The 14,930-nt window shown below is 35.8% G+C and overlaps 1 protein-coding gene across 5 annotated transcripts in view; it reads right to left on the bottom strand.

Annotated features, from left to right (window-relative positions):
• Nucleotides 1–14,930, bottom strand: part of ANKIB1 (ankyrin repeat and IBR domain containing 1) — an 88,368-nt gene that overhangs the window by 35,997 nt on the left and 37,441 nt on the right. For 4 of the 5 annotated variants that reach the window (XM_058833771.1, XM_058833770.1, XM_058833768.1 and 1 more), the window contains exons 3-4: nucleotides 6,789–7,089; nucleotides 491–673 (exon numbers count right to left, since the gene is read on the bottom strand). In XM_058833771.1, the coding sequence (XP_058689754.1) occupies nucleotides 491–673; nucleotides 6,789–7,089 (484 nt within the window). Of the gene's footprint in view, nucleotides 1–490; nucleotides 674–6,788; nucleotides 7,090–7,741; nucleotides 7,871–14,930 lie in introns of those variants that run through there. The other variant, XM_058833772.1, reaches the window with a different exon arrangement.

Here is a 14,930-nt window from a genome sequence, read left to right as displayed (position 1 = left end):
AGTAAATCACTATGTTGAAGTCCTGCACTAGTCAGTTTTGAGTGTTTTTTGTAACATTCAACCCAGTCTCAGTCCAGGAAGGTCCACTGGAAATGTTTTCCTGCTCTATTCCACAGATTTTCTCATTTTCAGAATTTCTTTTGTCCGAATTTTTGAGACAAAAAGGCATCTAAAGACATAAAAAAAAAAAAAATAAAATGTTTGGTTTAAAGAAACTGTTTCTGAGCTTACTGGCCTTACTGTATCTCCTCCAGCCTCGCAGCCTGCAAGACAGTCCACATAATTAAGATATGAATAAAATTTCTGTTTACTTTTGACAATGTATTTGCTATGTTCTCAGAGCTTAACTTGAAAATTACAAAGAGCTTCGCTAAAACTGTTTACAAATACAAAGTACAGTACCTACTGAAATACTTGCAGACTTGTGTCACAATGTAACTGCTACAAATATAAATGTGTAAAATACTTCAGATTTAAAGTATCCTCTGACCTCTTTTTTGTCTAAAGCAGCATACTCAGCTTCAATGCTTTCAGCTTCAGGATCACGTGAAAATACCATTCGAGATTCCAGGTTAAGAGCCAGCTCTTTGTGGTGCTGTTTCTCTGCACAGTCACATGGGGTATCTTTATTTTCATTTTCTGCAAACAAATCTCCACCATGTTTTACTAGAAGCTGAAAAGTAAAATGGCAAAGTAAGCAGTTATTAATTAGCAATTCTAATAATATCCTAAAGAAAAGGCAAGTGAACTAAGAAGAAAACAAAAAAAACCCAAAAACCAAGAAAAACAGAACAATTATTACAATATTATTATTATTATTATTAGTATTAATAATAATAATAATAACAATAATGGTCTTTAGAAACAAGGATTATTAATGTTATTAAATATATTACTGCTTGTTTCATGCATAATTATACCTATATCCACAGTAATTCCACAGAACCACAAAGTCTAAGAAATACATTACAAGGTAATGCTGCACAATATGTTAGTTAGGTTTTAAAGACTAAAATTCTGCTTTACACATATGGTCAGTGCCCCATAGAAAAGGAGGAATCTGAAGCCCTCAAGCATGTGTCAAGATGGAGCTAAAAACACCTTTAAATATCCTTTCTACACAGGTACAACTTCACCATTTGTTCACTTGTGCTGACAGAAAATAGGAGATTCCTTGGGTAGGAGAGATGAGAGGATACTGATTCACAGGGAGCACAAAATACTGCTGGCAGCTCTACTTTGTTTTTGAGGACATGAAAAAAGTGAAATGAAATAATGCGAATTCTAGCAATTCTAAAATGGTCCAGTATTGTGCCATTTCACCAACCTTGTCTCTTGCCAGTAACCCTCCCAAAATGCAGTCTCTAATTATTAAAACCCTTGTGCTGCTCTCCTTAACTTGCTAACTTGGTCTCCTGCTATAAACTGACCTGATATAAGCAAGGACAGCATATGCCACAGATTTTAAAGGCCCAGATGAACCATTCTGCTGATTTATCATGACACCTTTATAGCATTACTAAAATGATTCATCTTGTTTCTAAAAAAGTTGATAAACACTATCTTGCCTTCAGATCATGATGTCTGTAACAACACTACCAAGGGTATTTCAAAACTCAGGTTATAATCTTTATACTTCTAAAAAACTCCAAATTTCCCTAAAATTATCTGTTCTTCATATAAGCCTTTTAGATCATGATCTCCTTAATTTTTTCTTCAGTAGAAAATTTCCTTATCTGTCACTGCAGAATACAGAATGTCTTTTACCAACCTGGACTCATTCTTGTAGATTGGGAAACTTTTCCCACATTCTCCAAAATAAAAAAAAAGCAAACCCCAAAATACCACAAACCAGTACAATGCCAAGATTTGGTTGAGACGATATTAATGTCATTTGATCTTCATAGCAGAGTATCAGGCGAAATACAGATGAAACTGGGACAATTACCAAGATACATAGCCAACCTTAGTTCTGTCTAAACTTCTTAACATTGCCAAAACTTTGTTAACCTGAATATCATATTCTGTCTGTTCATTTTAACCTTTAAGAGAAATGTAACTGAGGCAACTAAGACACCTTCTGAGGAAAAAGAATAATAAATATATTTGAAAGAACATTCCATAGACTTATGCAGCTCAAAATCTAATCTGCAAGATGAGGAATATGCAAAGCTACGAGTTTTTAATAATGATACCATACTTCTCTAGAAGCACTGTTAAAAAGACTTGTGTTGCTTGATTAATTGAGATTAATAATCTAAAAAACCATATTAGCAATTTAAACAATTGTAAAAGTACCATTTAATATGCCAAATATACTGTGATAGTGTGGAATGTATCTGCATAAAATCAAATCTGTTCAGCATGAAAGTTATTATTGTCTATCCAGTAGTTTGAGGTAAGCACGTAATTTTACCCAGACTACCTTTAGCAATGGGCTCCACACAACTTTTCTGCTGGGAGGAAAAATCTAACAGATATGAATGGAGCAGTATCAAGACTGCATATTTGATTATCAACTCTGAACAAGTCAACTAGTAGGTACCTCATGCAAAAGGATCTATATTTGGGGTTTCCTTTTCTTACTTGGGTGTGGTGAGGATCAGCAAAGGTACAGAACTGGGGTTTTCCTGAAACGTGGTGGAAAGTGAAGGAGACAACAGAAGAATGCCGCTCTGAAGTGAGAGTAACCATTGCAAGAAAAGGGCAAAAGGCACTCCTGGGATTCTAAGAGACCTTCAGTTTTCTGGAGAAAGGGAGGACAACTTGAGGACTAAGATCAGGTTTTTTATCTCTTTTTTGTTAAAAATTTTAATCCTCAAATACTTCTAAGATCAAAGAGATAACTGTTAAATTCCTTCACCAATTTCTCAGTTTCAAGCTTGGTGAAGGCACATAGTGTTCCTGTTCATGAACCTGTTCCTGTTGATGTAGTTAGAAGGACTACAGACCACAGACTGGAGGATTTGGGATATCTCACATTCAAGGTCCTGTGTCCCATGGTAGGGCACATAAAGAAGTTTGAACTTGGGTGTACACTATGTTTCTAATGCAGAAACCATGACTACTTAGGACTACATAACTCTGGCAAATTGCAATCCATGTGGATCAGACTAAATTCTTCTTCAAAGGCAAACTGAAAGCAAATGAGAGTCAGAAAGGGTTTCCACAATTACAATATGTATTGGCAAGATAATATAACCCAGTTTATATAATTAAATGGGGAACTAGCAGTCTAGTAACCGGATTTATCTAATGAATCATATTACAGACACTGAGAAATAGAACAATCATTTGTGAAGGAGTACAAACCGTGATCTTTTATGATGAGCTTAAAACAAATTGACTTTAGTCTGCAGTTAAAAGCTGCAGCCCAGCTCCAGAACCACAATTCACTCTGCAGCAGCTGTGATTCTTTCTGACATTACGGTCTGCCTGGATCCTACTGCATGAGCCCATTTGCTTCATGCTCTTGATACTTTTTAAACTGTTGTGTCTGTCTCTAATGCCACTGTATAGCCCCATGTAGGGACATGAAGGCAGAAACAGGCAGAAGACTCCTTGCTCAAATTCCTTGTAAATCTGAAGTCTAAGCTTGCAAATACCAGACACTGAAATATGTTGGAAACTTGTTACAGAAGTTTTCTTCTGTTTACTGTTTCTCTACCAGAAAAAACCTTTCTTATATCAAATCATTTTATGTGCATGGTTTTCACCAACTTTTTTCAGAGGTCATTCATTGCTAATTGCTATCTCTCATTTTCTCATACGACATGCACATTTGTCCTCTATTTTATAATAATGTAAATAAAAAAATGTTTAAAAGCAGATGTCTCATCTTGAAGAAGGATATATAGAACACCTGCGAGTGAAATGCCTGTAGGCCGAATTTATCAGGAAAAGTTGGCACTTTCAAATAAGTGGCACTAAAACGAGAGAACAAGAGCAACCTTTTTATAGTTCTTTGCAATTAGTTTCTTTATCAAATCCGAAAGAATAAAAACTTGACAATCAAAATAAAGGCAGTAGTAACACAGACTTGGAGACAGCCTGATATTTATTTACAAATAAATCACATCACAAGAGGCTCTAACTCAGTCTTATAACCATGATTTATTTTGGATGAAAGAAAGAGCCAGATAACACCTATATGTCATTCAGTAACCAGGTATATAGTTAGCTGGGTCTGAGTATACTTCAGCTAGCAAAGAGATGCATTGCCTCCCTGGTGAAAATCAGTAAGTATGTAAATAATTTCTAAGCACATGGTGCAGATGAACTGCTGGTATGGAGCTTGAGAAGCTGCAACAATATGGGGGAGAGGGAAGAAAAGGTGAGATTCAGGCTGTGTTCCTGAAGGTTAAGTATCAGCAACATTTTCTTAACTCCTCTCACTACTGAGCAGGGAACCAGAGAGGCAGAAACTTAAATAATAGCATAGAAAATGGCTTCAGGAAGATGAGTTTTCATTCATTAGAAACTCAAAAAACTAAGGATGATATATATAACTACCAGAATGGTTGGATATTGGCAATGAAAAGATACTGCCTCAACTTTTATGAAAAGGACTAATGAAAAACCACAAGGTAAAGAAGAATATTCAGTTCAAGAGGCTGCACAGCTCAGGCTGGGAAATTGAAATTACAAACTTTAAATGAGAATTCTCAGACAATATCTGGAAACTTGGTGGAATACAACCAGCAAACATAACATGAGAATCATAGAGAAGGTGATACTATATACCTTTTTAAAAATAAACCCCCAAAAAACCTGATAAATAAATAAACAAACTAACTCTATCAAGAAATACCAGTGGAATATAATTCTGTAATTTAGTAAAAAAAAAAAAGCTTTGGTGAATGACCTGACTGAAACTATAACAATAAATGGAACATGGCTACTAAGAATAAAAGTGCTGCAAGGAAGAAAACACAAAAATAAAGGGAACTTTTGTCACTGTATCTCCCAAGTATATTTAGAAAATATGTAAGATAATAAATGACTCTTAAATTAAAATTTCAGACTACATAGGAGGGTGACTGGATAATAGACAAAACAGTCAGCAAACACATGAGAGGAGAAGCAACTCCTGACATTGTCCAGAGTAGTCTGCAAGACCTAATTCAAAATGTTACTATCAAAGAACCCCTCATTAACAATTCTCGTGGATTCATTAAACTTGCAGAAGCAGTAAAAAGACAAGAAATCCACTGCCCACTTTCAAAAAGCGGTATTAAGTAAGTGTGGAAAAAAATTCCAGGAACATCAGAAGAAGACAGGACCATATGGAAAAAAGAAGCTGAAGCTGTCTCCAGATGAAGAATATGAAAAGAACAAAGTCTGGGAAAGGTAAATGCAAAATGACAATAAAGAAGACTGACAATTTTTGGAGCTGTATACCATGTGCATAAAAACTCAGAATAAATAATTTTAAAGCATCACACAGTTAATCTTTCAATGTTTTTGTAAAGTTGGTTGCTGGACAAAGTGCAAAAGCAATCTCATATAACATATAGCAGAAAAGTGGTATGAACTGTTGGATTATCTGTGGGTGTACCACACATATGAAGGACACAAAAGAAAGTCTTTCAAATTGAGATCTCAGCACAAGAGGTTCTAGAAAAATCAATAAAACAAATACTAATATAAATACCCAGAATCAGATAGTATTTATATTCATGAGTCCTAATGAAACTCAAATATGAAACTTTGGCACTATTTATTATAATATGCAGCTTACTGCATCTGTCACGGTACAAAATTATAAGATAGTAAAAGTAACACCAATACTAAAAACAGCTCCAGAGAACGTCAGGAAAAGATCATCACGTTGTTACTGCAGAGGGAGATCACCAGTGAAGTCCCAGAGGTTCTGGGACCTGACTGTTTAAGATATGAAGTTGTTATCTAGAAGAGAAGGTGAAAAAAGAGGTGATAAACTTTGTGGATGACTAACTAAGTAACCGAGCATAGTTTGAATAAACATGAAATTATGAACAGAAGGGAAAAAAAAAGTAAATTTCACATACAAATGCTGAACTGTGAAGTAATTGTTGCCATTGAAAATACAAGTCTTGGTGTTAAAATAGACAGACTTATGAAGATGTTAGCTGTTTTTGAAAATGTAAGATGTCTGCTTGTATTCTTTATATTAAATTACCAGCACAATTAACTACTACTTCTCATTACTAGAGCTGTTTTGAAAATAAATCTGAGGCAAGATCTTCAAAAGTCATTCTGAATTACTCATTACTATCCACTACTTTCACAAACATTAAAAAAGCTAGACACTGTAAATCAAAGACATCAAATCTGTTCTTGAAACATGGACACCATTTCCAGTCTCAGCTGCACTGCAAAATAAAAAGAGCTTTAATTTTCTCTCAGGTTGTTATTTAATGTCTCTTTACACATATAGGATGTCTTTGCCTACCTTTAAAGCTTTTTTTTTTTTGTTACAATCTTGTAATTAATTCCGATTTTTATATGTCTACATGAGTCTTCTTCATGGATAACTTCAAATAACTTGAGGAGTTATTTTCATGAAGTTAATGTATATGTAATCCATTTATTTCATTTTTCTCTACAGTGTACGTTTTGGGCTGTTCATCTTTTCAATTTTTCCAATTAAAGAAAAACAGAATTAAAAAGTCAATTCAATATAACATATCAGATTCCCTCACCAATGAAAAAAAGCTTTGTGAAACACTGTGCATGTCAGTTACTCATAACATATATATATATATATATATATATATAAAAGCTTCTAATTGCATACGAACTTTTACCTCAACACAGGTTTTCATCCCTGAGGCAGCAGCATAGTGCAAAGGTGTATTTTTTTTGTTATCAACAGCGTCAATGGCTGCTCGTTCATATTGTCCTTCATCCAGCTTTGCTCCCTTCCACTTCAGGATCATTTGCAGACAATCAGCTCTTCTGCAGTCGTCTTCTGAGGGTCGTGTCAGGCGGGGATGAAGAGCTCCCTCTGAGATCATGATCTGAGGTCCCATACACAGCAAGTGCATAGATGTCTCATTGTGCACATTCCTTTTATTTGGGTTACCATCTCGAACAAAAAGGAAAGTTCTGCAACAGGGGAAAAAAACAGAAGAAAGCTAGTTAGCACACAATTCCACTCATTTCCTTGAAGGGGGAATGGTGGATTATGACACCTCTCCTTCTTGCAAAGATTTTGATTACCCATGTTAATGAGAAATGCTCTTTAACAGAGTACTACTGGACAGCTCTCCTCTATTTCTCTTAGGAGTCGAGAGCTGAGATCTGGATGAATTATTGAAATATCACTAAGTACCATATACAATTACTTTGTCAGTGTATGAGAAAGTTTATTCTACAATTCTGTATTGCATTGTGAAAAATGTTATTAAGGCACAAGATAGATGAAACAGGTACTTTATTTCTTCTGCTCTATCCTGAATAGTAGTGCACTTGGTAGTTTGCAAATAGATAATGACAGAGCAATTTGTCAAAAATTCATTCTCCTTTGCCATATCTTTAGTCAGATGTAGATGCAGCACTTGCTACTTCTTAAAATATTATAAATACTATTACTGCCAGCACTGCATGCATTGAGGAATGACTATGGACTTTTTCAGTATGGAAGTGCAACATAATGCAAACTCTCCCCTATCTAGGAGACAGAAGCTGGCAAGAATTTAAGTGCTGAATGCTTTAGAGGCAGCTCAAAATGGACAATATTACCAGCAAAAAGAATCACCTTAGGAATGAAAGGGGAACAACAGGCTGATTCTTAGAATCACAGCTCTGAATCCTAACAATGCCTGAGACAACACAGCTCCCTTGCTACTTCTTGCCAGCAAGGATTATAGAAGCTACAATCCAGATCTGAAATGGAAGAACCAAGACAAATCATACAAGCCCCACATATCCGAACATGCTTTAGCCTTTTGAGGTATACTAAAACATCTTTTCCTTAAGCGAATCTAAATGGTAGGCAATGGCAAAGAAGAAAGATTACCTCTTTGAAGGACTGGGATCAGAGAGACAGCAATGGTAAAAGAACTCCATGTGAAAGGAGGATGAGAGGGTATTGCTCCCTCAGGTTCCCAGAAAGGCTAAATCTGAAGCATGGCACATGTGTTCAAGAAGTCACTGCAAAATGCCTGCACTGCTCCCATAAACACTCTCACACACAAAGCCTGCACAAGCCACTGTCTCCTCTCTAGACTGTTCCCTGACTCCAAACAGTTTGCAAATATGAGAAAAACCCCAGTTATTCTGGAACTCCATTAGGTTAGTGCAGGGGACCAGACCCTTAAGAATAATGAGAAACAGTTTCAATCACTTTGAGGTAGCTCAGCCACCTGAAAGCAGGTGCTGCCTGTGTACAAAACTAGACAATATTGCTCTTGGTGAACAGTGGTGAGAATTATTTACCTCAATAATTGCCTTATGCTATAGTTACAAGTCTAAATGCCATCTCCTCTTTCTGTTGTCCCTGAATACATACCACCTTTCTCTCTCTCAGAGTTCACTCATGCTTTGTTCAGGGCAAAGGATAATCCTGAAACTATTTTATTAATAAAGGAAGAGGCTGTACAGGGTAGATGGGAATTTCCTTTCAGATATTATTGAAAATAGTCTGGACAAGTACTTCAGAAATAAAAACCTAGGCACAGATGATCTGGTCCTGCAATGGAAGAATGCCTTGACAGCTGTTGGATTTTTGTCCTTTCGTCCTCCTGAAAATCTCTGAGTGGTTTGAATTTAAAATAAAACTTACTATTAAAACACAATTTTTTTAAATATGTGGCAACAAAGTATTCAGAGGAAAACACAAAACAATCTCCTCTATGTTGCCCTATTTTGGCAGCAAAAATGTTCCTTAGGGAAATCTCTCCTTCATTCCATGATAGCTGACATGATAGATGCTTTTGTTAGGAAATAGGAATATGCCAAACTTGAGATTAAAGATCTTGTCAAAAAAAGTAACAGCATATTTTGTTTGCTTAAGGTTTTTTGTTTGTTTTTAGAGGGAAGGGATTTAGCTACACAGGCAAAATGCTTCAGAGCAAATTACATGAAATGGTAAGGCTACCCAGTATGCAACACTATCCAAAGTGAATTTGTTTGTTTGAATTAGCTTTACATAGTACGAAAGTAGAGACAGAAAGAAAGGTGGGGAAGGAAGGTGGTAAGTCAGAGACAGAAAGAGAAAAATGGGAAGGAGACAGAGAAGATGGTGACAAGAAGATAGATTCTATAAAGGCACTTGGATATGATCAGCTCTTCAGCATAAATCAAGCCAATCCTGAAAAGTCCAGCCAAACCCATGACTTAAACTTCAGACATGACTAGCATTCAAAAATGGGAAAATTAATACATTTTACATCCAGAAATTTATTACTCAACAAGGCTCCGTTTTTAACAGTGGTATTTGGTGCATAAGACTTTCCCAGAGCAGTGCTGTAGATCCCTGCAATTTGGATCACAACTTCATAAGAAGCTAAATTTTGCCTGGAAATGTACTGATAGAGTGAAAATATGCATTGCCTATGGGAAATATCACTTAACCACAAGGCAGACAGACTTTACTCTAGTTGCAGTTTCCAGATTTTGCTTCAATCTGTAGCACTTTGCAGAATCCAAACTTGAGGTGACAAAAGCATCATAAAAGTGTGAAAAAGTGACAAAAAGGAAAGGGCTGTAACATTCACACCTACTACTAACTGTATTTGCAAGAAAGCAGCAAGAAACTCAAGATCACAAGGCTAGGTGACTTGAATAATAAACAACTGGGACATGTCCTCACTTTGGAAAACTAACACCACAGCTATTTCTTGAAGTTTTAATAAAATCTTTAATGTTTGGGGCATGAAAACCATACTTATATATTTACAGTTTCTTTCTCTCTCTAAATAAATGCTATATATATATCTTAGCTATATATAGACACACATTGCTGGAACTAGATGATCTTTAAGGTCTCTTCCAGTCCAGCCATTCTGTGATTCTGTGCTCTATTTGTATGCATTAAAAAAAAAAAAAAAAACATACAAAAATGTATTTCCACCCATGTGTGGAAAAACAAAACAAAAATTTAAAACTGGTGTGAAATAAAATGATAAAACTAGTTTTGACAGCTGGAGGCTAGAGCATGTCTGAATATGCTCAAAGACAGTGAAAGCAACAATTTTTGAAAGCAAATCCATTACATATACTGTATAAAGTACACACAAAATTGCACGGTTGCTTTAAACAAGACAAATAAGGCACTAGAAAAAGATGAGCTGCAGCAACAGGGGAAACTGCACAGGATTCCCTTTCACAATATCCCATCTACTCTTGGCTTAGACAGCCCTTGTAAATACAGCTTGCTAAAGAAAGTTACACTGCAAACTCCAGTGCAGGCATGAACCTAAAGCTCAGAGCTTTACGAGAAGTATGAGTATTAATAGAAGAATTTTGAGAGCATTCAGAGAAGTATGGGAAAGCCATGAGTTACAACAACATATAGAGGAGCCAAGTCATGTTACCCAGTAATTTAAAACTCATTTGCAATGAATTAATTGATACAATTACTGAATCATTCAGCTTGCAACACAGTAGGCCAATACTGATGCATTCAACCTTGCATAACAATGAAAAGTATGTTTCACGAAAAGTACTTTTCTCCCAAATATAGTATAAGAAAACAACTACCGCATTAATAGTAACCACCTGAAGAAATCTTTTTAGTTGTTACTGTTTTAAATAATTTTGTGAAGAGTATTGTTTATTACCTGATGTTGAAAGCCACATCTAGTAAATATAATTATTGGTATATTTATTCATTATGCAGTGCTAGAAAGCTATTTATTAGTACTTAAAAGTTTCTTCTCTGTTTCACTAAGATTCTTAAGCATTTCTTATATTAATTATATTAAATATTAAAAATATTAATTAATCCTTACATTTGTTATACCATGGGCCAAAGAAAAATTATGTTTTATTTATAAAAATAAAACTGTTAGACTGTTAGGAGGAACAGCAGCACCAAAACAGAGATGAAACAATTCCTAATACAAAAATGTATCAATTACATCTCTAAGTTTCTTGTAATCAGAACACTATTGCTTTTATTTATGAGTTTCTTAAGTCTGGCATTCCATTGGACAGTCAGGAATACTGTTTCCAAGATCCCATGCCTCTTCTGGCTTTTATTTCAATATTCTGAGTGGGATTTCAAAAGAAATAGAGCTGAATGCCAAATCAGAAGTGGCTTCCACTGAAGCTGGCTGCTTGCCAGCAGCTTTTGTGAGTCTTCTGTAAAGCAAAATCTGTGTGATTTGCATCTTTGTCTCTGGCCCTTTCTTATATACATCTTTTGATGGCTAGAACCAATTCTCAAACATAGATACCACCCTTCCAGCCTTGTCCCAAATCCTTCCTTTGAACACAGATTTTTTCTGAGACCATCCATGCTGAATTCTCTTCTCACATAACGGTTGACTATTATTTCTAGATTGGCCTCAAACAAATGAGAGATGAAATAACAAACATGAAACTACCAACAAGTGTGTTCATTGTCACCTTTTAAACACATAGATTAGTATTTCTGCACACGACAAACTATCTTTGTATCAGTTTGTAAATGACCTGGCAGTGTATGATATCTAGTGTTGATATTATTTATAGAGCAATAATGACAAAATTACACAGTGAATACTATGGAGCTTTGCATAATTTCTATTTCTTAAAAACCATAAATATATTACAGAAATTGTCTCATCTTTATCTCTCCTTCCATAAAAATGTTTTCAATTTGTATGTTGCTTTATCTTTAATGATTTTTAATCATAAAAGTTTTCAATGATGTAACTTTCGAAAGTTACATTGAATTGAAAAAAAAAAAGAGTGACTTTAAAAAAAATCAGAGAATCAGAGCATTCACCCCTTGGCCAAAAGGAAAACTGGGTGTATATACAATGTCACTGAATATTTTGCTTGGATTTTGCATTTAGATATAAAAATTAATGAGTTATTTCTGAAAAATTTGAGTGAACAGATTTCTCTGGTAAGGAAGCCACCTGTGCCTCTAACCCCAGGGTGAAGTGAGGCCATTTGACACAATGATTCAGTATTTACCAATCAACTCCACAGAGTTACAAACTCTACCTGACAACAAAATTAGTTGAAATAAAGATATGGTCATTCTGGCTGGCAAGGACCAAAGCTGTACTCCTCTATAACTTAAATAAAATTTTACTTTGCCTGTGGTAAAATGTTCACGGCGGCTTTACTAAGGAGAACAGACAACACAGAATAAGAAACCTTTCATAGTGTACTGCATTAATAGATCTCATTTCACCAACCACTAACAAAGCAGTCTTACTCTGCAATGTGTGATTTCCACCAAGGAAAGTAAAATTAGAACAATTTCCTCTGGGTGCAAAAAAACCTAGTAGCAAGAAGAAGCAATAACACACTCAAGGATGGCAGCTGTAACTGGAGAGCAAAGGCTGTGCTGTGAGCAACAAACTCATAATCATCATGTATCTTTAACCCACTGAGGTTAAAAAAATCAGAAGTCAGAAAAAAAAAGTCAGCTTTAAGACCTGAAAACTCAACAGCTGACTGGCTTTTGATCTTTGCTTGTAGGTCAGACTATAATTAGAATAAAGTCTACCTCTTGTTTTGCATTTTGTGAGGAAGTCATGAGGAGCACTAGGGAAGATACCTTGGGAGGCCACACATACTCTGTTCAGTGAGAACTGCTTTTAACTGAGATTTTGAGCTTTACGGAAAGAAATACAAGGAAATCAGCCAGATAAAGGTCTGAGTTTTTCAGCCTGGCTTATTGTACTTTAGAAGACAGTGCCCAACTGGGTGGCAGCCTTTGAGGAACACAGCAAAAGCTACTGCTGCAACTTGACTAAGTATCTTCTAAGTGTCTCTTCTGTTTTCTTCTGTCTTTGGCAGTTTTCTCCAGGATTTAGTCACAGTAGAAACTTGATCACTTTTAAAGGCTTCCTATTTTTACTGTTTGTCCATCATCTTGACTGCTTTTTAGACTGACTATAACAAAAATGACCTTATAAATTACTATTTTCTACCACCCAGTCAGATGCTCTGCTACTGAAATCAGGGGCACTTCAATTCACTCAGTCCTCTTGCCTCTTTATAAACATGGCAACAAAGCCCTGTGAGATCATATTCCTCATTTATTATTCTCCTTCATCTAATCAAGAGCTCCCTTCAGTATTTCATATTCCAAGGAATTTGAAAGGTGACCAAGACTCACAACCACACAAAATAACTAATCTAAAAAGGACCTTACAGAACCAATTCATCAGCTGAGTGCAATGACAACAAAGCATTTGGATAAACACCAATGCTCCCACTTGGACGTATCCAATCACTGCACAGTTCATTCACCACACACCATGAAAGGCAAACATTTAACACTATACCACAAGCAGTGTTTCCCACAAGTAGCATTCATGTCTCATATTGTAAAACCGTAGAAGTGTTCCATTTACAACTTTGCAGGTGCTTACTGTTCAATTTTACATGTTTAGTATAATGTAGGATGAGATTCATCTTCTCAGCTCTGGTGACCTACAGTGCAGACAACTACAGCTCATCCAGTTCTCTTAGATTCCCTTTAAATCAATGGGAAGAAACAGGCACTTCAGGCACATACTTAATTTAAAATACTTTATGGTCACCTTCACAATACATGAATTGTGCTTTTGCCTTCACTAATTATTCTGACTAGATTTGAATAGATGTTCAGAAATTTAATAAAGAAAAAATATAATTTTTAGCACCTTTCTGAAGATTTCAGCATGAATCATTTAGGTCTACTTGGATCTCAAATTTTAAGTATTTACAGAACTTATGTCTGTCAAAACAGTGAAGTAGCCTCTTTTTGATTTCCATCTCCAGAAAAAACAATATCAAAAATTCAGAGCATCTTCAACCTTACCAGAAAACAACCAACTACAGCACTTCTCTAAACCCAGATGACCTGCAAAGAACAGGGTTTTTGTCAATACTTTTCCTTAACATATACTTTGGTAGCATAAAAATCCTCTAATCTTGTTCTGAAAAGCAGTCTACACATGTGTCCCTCAAAATAATCCAAAACTAATTTTCAACATGACTGCAAGTGGGTGAAAAGCCAACAAAACCTGGCATGGGAAGAGACATTCCTGAATGTGCTGTGATGAATGCGACATTCCCTCTGGGGTCAACAAGTTTTCTGGCAAATTCACCCTCTGTAACATACTGGTAATGTCAACATACTTTTTTTTGATTGCATTACAATTGCTTGGACCAGTCCTTATTGAAGCCTCTTAAACAGCCAGAAGAGAAGGGGACTATAGCTGAAATTCCAAGAGATGCATATTTAGGAATGGAATGGTGTGTATTTAGGTTGGAGGAAATCACCACTGTTTTGATGTTCTGTCATTCTTCTGAAGTGAAATATACTTCCCAAATTACAGCAATGAAACAAGAGATATTTCCTATGAACAAATCCCAGGCACCAATGTTTCTCTCTGACTGGCTTAGCTATGCCTTCATTGCCAGAGCTGCTTTACCACTATCACTGAATGGCAGACATCAAGAACGTTAAAAGAAATGGGTTTGGGTTTGATTTTTTTTCTTTAGTTTCGGCAATCACCTCAACTTCCAAAATCTCTGTAACAAGAAAGTCTTGTTTTTCTCGTTCTAGGGAAAAATCAGCTTCGTAAACCTTTCCTGTCTCCCCACAGTTCCATGTTTCTGTCATCTCCTCCTCCCCCCTCTTCAGGCCAGGACCAGCAGCAACTGCTACAACAATCCACTTTTGGCTTGAATACTCACAAAGTGCTCAGATATAGCAGTATGAAACACACAATGAGGGAAATCTGTCACTGATCCAAAAAGCTTCCCAGCAAAGCTGCAAAACTGAAAGTCAC

Source organism: Poecile atricapillus, chromosome 2 (genome assembly GCF_030490865.1).
Source record: "Poecile atricapillus isolate bPoeAtr1 chromosome 2, bPoeAtr1.hap1, whole genome shotgun sequence".
Taxonomy (NCBI): Eukaryota; Metazoa; Chordata; class Aves; order Passeriformes; family Paridae; genus Poecile; species Poecile atricapillus.
This window is presented reverse-complemented; position numbering and strand designations above follow the sequence as displayed.